The sequence below is a fragment of the Arachis duranensis genome, chromosome 1, assembly GCF_000817695.3.
Source record: "Arachis duranensis cultivar V14167 chromosome 1, aradu.V14167.gnm2.J7QH, whole genome shotgun sequence".
In the NCBI taxonomy this organism is placed as follows: Eukaryota; Viridiplantae; Streptophyta; class Magnoliopsida; order Fabales; family Fabaceae; genus Arachis; species Arachis duranensis.
The window spans coordinates 4891928-4897390 of NC_029772.3; the positions used below are offsets into that span (position 1 = coordinate 4891928).

The 5463-nt window shown below is 35.9% G+C and overlaps 1 protein-coding gene across 1 annotated transcript; it reads left to right on the top strand.

Annotated features, from left to right (window-relative positions):
* Nucleotides 1-3386: 3386 nt before the first annotated feature.
* LOC107494824 (serpin-ZX) lies at nt 3387-5195 on the top strand. Its single transcript, XM_016115891.3, has 2 exons — nt 3387-3835; nt 4242-5195. Exons 1-2 carry the CDS (start codon nt 3446-3448, stop codon nt 5019-5021), a joined length of 1170 nt encoding a protein of 389 aa, XP_015971377.2. The 5' UTR covers nt 3387-3445; the 3' UTR covers nt 5022-5195.
* Nucleotides 5196-5463: the final 268 nt, after the last annotated feature.

Genomic DNA, 5463 nt, shown 5'->3' on the forward strand with positions numbered 1-5463 from the left:
CCCTGGGATGCGGTGGCATAATTAGGAATGAACACGGTAAATAGTTGGCTAGATATATGGTGAATATAGAAAACTGTACAACTTTTTAAGCGGAATTATGGGGACTGCTACATGGATTGAGGACAGCTTGAGAGTTTGGACTAAGAAGAATTGTGTTTGAAATTGATGCTACAGCGGTGTACAATCTGATGATCAAACCCAAGCGATGCATGAACCATCATGAGCCATTGGCTAGACAAATCTACCAAATGACGATAAGAGAATGGAAAATTGAATTCAGATATACATATAGGAAAGGAAACAGAGGAGCGGACTTCTTATCCTGTAAAAGCTAAACAAAAGCAAAAAATAGAAAGTCGAATCACTCTCGTACGTATAAGCGTAAAACAAAATGGACAAGATCAAAGAAAGCTAAAAATATAATATACATATCAGAGTTCCAAAACACAGATATCAAGCTCCAAACTCGACCTGTGAAGTTAAGGCCCGCCAAAGTATATACATAGCCTAAAACAAAATGTGACAGTCCAAGAGATAGTTCTTCACTTGTAAGAAAGGTCTCCAGACGCTCAATGTGGTGCCTCTCGACCTGCATCTGTTAAACAACAGAAATATGTATGAAATGAGAATCGGAGGTTTTCAGTATGGTAAAGGTTCCCACATAGTTAATATAAAAGGCCCCGAAAAAATCAGAGGCATTCCTAGAACTCCGACACTCAGATTTCAGCTTAAGGATTAAACTAAACCAGAAATTAGGTAGGTTATCTAAGATATTCAAGTTTTGAATCTAACTTTAACCTAACACTTCACTTTCTATCTCCTTCAATCCTCCGAATCACCAGTGGAACAACCCCTCTCCCTTCACACCTCCGTCAAGAAGGGTTTCTCGGAAAACATACACACACACTTCAAGCAAGAAAAACACAGGTAGAAGAGCAATTATAGGAAGTAATAGAACAAATAGCAAATAAGTATAGGTAAATAGTTAAGCAAACCAAAACAATACACACTCAAGCAAAACAGACAAATGCACATGATGTATGCATGTCCTATGGCTGATAAGTCTCATCTATCGGTTATACAGCCAACTCGATATGTCCTGGTAGTTAACCATTGGATAGTCCCTCTGTGGGCGCATTCCCAAGCTCAACAATAATATCACATGGAGTCAAACTCCAAGCTTAAATATAATATTCCATGGAGTTAAACTCTAAGCTCAAATATAATATAATATTCAAAGACCATATATATATGCATGTCCATGGAGGAACCCGGGGAATTAAAGTATCCGATCACATCTTATGACAGAGGATTAACAATTAGTCTCAATATCATCATCATTTATAAAAAATTCATACTCAAAACTTAATTCATTATTTTCTAAATAAATCAAACTCAAAACGTAATCGTTTTCTTAATAACTCAAAATCGAATCTTAAAATCCTTAAACACAAATCTTCTTAATAACCACTTCAAACAAAACTTTCAATTTTCATAAAAACTTTGGCAGCACCTCCTCTCAAATTTAGACTTTTGTCACCCCTCAAGGGTCCCAACCACCAAACCAAACACCCCCAGTCATTCAAATAATTTCCAGTATCAAATTATTTCAAAACCAAACTAATTCCAATATTAAATATTTTCTACAAATCAACCAACTCTAATAACAAACCGTTCACAAAATCAAATCACACATCATATACTATTTTCACAATCCATCAATAATTTATTCAATTCATTCATATCTTAAAGTCTTCTAGCCTAAGTTTTCACTTGACATTAAACATTAACTACGAGAAACTAAAATCATACCTTGGCCGATTCCTCTCTAAGCTCGGAGCACCTCAAAAACCTCTCATTTTACAAGCTTCAAACTTCCAAACGTCAATTCCTCAAGCCTAATTACCCAGATTTCGTTTCAAACCGCCCAATTGAACTCCAAATCAACCAGAACACAATCTATTTCATAAAATATCATTATAATCATAATAGAGTTAACTAATTCAATGATTCACAAGGGTTTAACAGTTTTTTACCTTACCCACGGATCAATTGGACAAAACCCAGTAATTTTTCACTACTAGAGTTCACATAAACCATCAAAATCATTCAATTTCTCAATACCCAAACCCTAAAATCACAAAATTGAGGAGAGAGAGAACTGGAGAGGAAATGCTAATTTCTTATCACTTCGTTTGAATAGAATCGAAGAAAATTTTGAGACAAACACGTGATCACTGACTGTTCTTCAATCGAAGTTCCAAATTGAAAATTATGGACGATTGAATTTTCGGTGACGAGGGTTATGGTTTTAGCGTTAATTCCCTTTCCTCAATGTGTTTGCACGAGTGTCTACAAGGAAAAAAGCTCATTGTCTGTTTATAGGGTGGGCCTTGGGCTGGTTTGAGTCTGGTCTAATTTGTTCGGTCTGTTAGTCCAGTTTTGGGTTAAAATTTTTAAAATTAGTGTCAAAATTCGTATTTTTAATATTTCTACTCCTCTAAATTATAAAAGTTCATTTTCCTAATTTCTTTGAATAATAATTAATTTATTAACTAATTATTTATTAATTTCGCCGGAGTTTACAGTTCGCCTCGTCGCTGTTGGAACTCTGAATCAGACTACTAACATCTTTATGAGAACTCATCATCCTACTTGTTTTCGGACTCTAGTATCCAAACTCAAGATGGTATTCTTAGCTTCCACTTGAGTTTTCGGACTTTACTGACCCGTCGAACTCGCTAAAAAAGACAGGTCGGGTAAGAATTTGGAACCCGCCAAATAAAGAAAATCCGCAAACACGCACCACCAAATTTGGAGGTTTTGGCGGGGCGGGGTGGGCCGGCCTGCTGGCTTTTATTCTTCTTTTAGTTATTAACTTTATTTATTTTATTTTACAATTTTGTATATATGTTCAAATTATGTGACTTATTTTCTAAAATAAAGATGTTTCTATTGACAAATATTAATTTGAACAATTTTATTAAAATTAAAAATTTAAAAAATAGTATTATAATTTGACTATTTTAATTATTATTTTTTTATTAATTTTAATGAATTTTATTTAAAAAAATAAAGTGGATTAATCCGCCAACTCGTCAATCCGTCATAAAACGAGATGGAGTAGTATTTTAAATCCATTTTAGTTGGTGGTGCGACCGACTCATCCGTTTATAGCACAAGCCTAGACGAGATAGATTGGAGCAGGCCGACCTGCTTTGTCACTCCTAAAAATATTAAAAAATAATTAAAATCAATTAGTATCACTTATATTATATAAAATATCTATATATTAATTATAAGATTATATATTTTTATTATTTTAATTCTTTTAATACCTATATATATATATCCCAATGTATTATTACTTTTGACAACAGCGTCAATGAGACACTCTTTTGTCGAACTATACTCTCACAGTCTCACAGTCTCCGCCAACACAACAATGGACCTTCGCGAATCCATCACCAACCAAAATGACGTCGCGTTCAGCATCGCCAACCACATACTATCCAACCACTCTGGCAACAACAACATAGTGTTTTCGCCCTTATCGCTCCACGTCGTGCTCAGCATCATCGCTGCTGCTTCCAAGGGTCCCACACGCGATCAGATTCTCTCCTTTCTCCGATCGAAATCCACCGACAATCTCAACTCCTCCGTCTCTCATCTTGTCACCATCGTCCTCGCCGACGCCACTCCCGCCGGCGGCCCTCGCCTCTCATTCGCCAATGGTGCTTGGGTTGATCACTCCCTTTCTCTCAACCCTTCCTTCAAACAACTCGTCAACAACGATTATAAGGCTGTTTTGGCTTCTGTTGATTTCCAGACAAAGGTTCAAATCTCCATCTTTCATACTTCACTGTGATAATTACTGCTTTAATTTAGCATTTTAGCTTCACAGACTTGCGCATTTTTCCCCCGAACGAGTTCATGACCTAATTTAGCACAAATGTTTATTCACCCGAATAATATAATATACATAACTGACTAAGTTAATCGGTAATCTCTAACTCACTATTTTGTACTGTTATTCTGAAATTTATAGCTTTTGGACATAGGACATTAGGAATTGACTCAAGGTTTAAATCTTGCTTTTTGAGCAGCAAGAGGATCAATTATTGTCTAGTATAAACATATTTGATCATTCTCTATATAAACATATTAAGATTAGCGAAAAGCTTTAACTTGCTCTGTTGGCATTTGATGAATTGATCTCAAATTTGATTGTGGGTTTAAAGGCTGTTGAAGTGAGCAAGGAAGTTAATTCTTGGGCTGAAAAGGAGACAAATGGCCTCATTAAGGAGGTCCTTCCAGCCGAGTCAGTTGACGGCTCAACTAGGCTCATCTTTGCCAATGCAATATACTTCAAAGGTGCATGGGCTGAGAAGTTTGATGCACAAATGTCAAAGGACCACGACTTTCACCTTCTTGATGGAAACTCGGTTAAAGCCCCCTTCATGGTCAGCAAGAAGAAACAGGTAATTAGTGCTTTTGATGGTTTCAAAGTGCTTCGCCTTCCTTACAAGAAGGGAGAAGATAAGCGCCTTTTCTCCATGTACGTGGTCCTTCCTGATGCAATAGATGGGGTGTCGGCTTTGCTTGAGAAGGTGAGTTCTGAACGCGGTTTCTTGGAACGCAAGCTTCCTTATCAAGCAGTTTCAGTAGGTGACTTCAGGATCCCAAAATTCAAGATTTCTTTTGGGTTAGAAGCTTCGAATGTATTGAAGGAGCTAGGAGTGGTGTTGCCTTTCAAAGATGGAGATTTGACAGAAATGGTGGATTCTTTTGTGAGTCAGAATCTGTATGTTTCCAGCATATATCACAAGTCATTTGTTGAAGTAAATGAGGAAGGAACTGAAGCTGCAGCAGCCAGTGCCGTGACCATGGCGTGTGGTTGTGCCCGATTTCCAACCAAGATAGACTTTGTAGCTGATCACCCATTCTTGTTCCTCATCAGAGAAGATCTGAGTGGAAGTGTCCTCTTTATTGGGCAGGTGCTCAATCCTCTTGCGAACTGATGTTAGTAGTCTCACGTGAGACAAAGATATTACTACCTACTTGTGATTAGAGGGTGTTTCTCCCTTGTTCTGCTCTCCTGTTTCTATTATGATCCAAGATTTGTGACTCTTTGACATGTGAATTATGTATCTAATTAGTAATTAGATATACAAACGGGTGGTGTAGTTGTTTCAGATTTTATGTTTGACCTCTAATACTTGAGTGTCGTTAAAGTATGTTTAAAAGAATAATATACACTACATTTAGACATGTTTGTTGCGCGAAAATAAAATAGATATATACCGTATAAAATATATAAAGTAATTTAAAATTTAATAATTTTATAATTAAAATTTTATACAAATTTAAATTTAAGTAAAATTATGAAAATACTCATTCAAATTTATGTTTGATTTCGTATTATTATTTTTATTTTTATTCTTCTAAGTTGTTATTTTTATT

Coding starts and splice junctions, on each gene's coding strand:
- LOC107494824 (XM_016115891.3), top strand. CDS start 3,446: ATGGACCTTCGCGAATCCATCACCAACCAAAATGACGTCGCGTTCAGC. Junction 3,836..4,241: donor CTGTTGATTTCCAGACAAAG/GTTCAAATCTCC, acceptor GTGGGTTTAAAG/GCTGTTGAAGTGAGCAAGGA.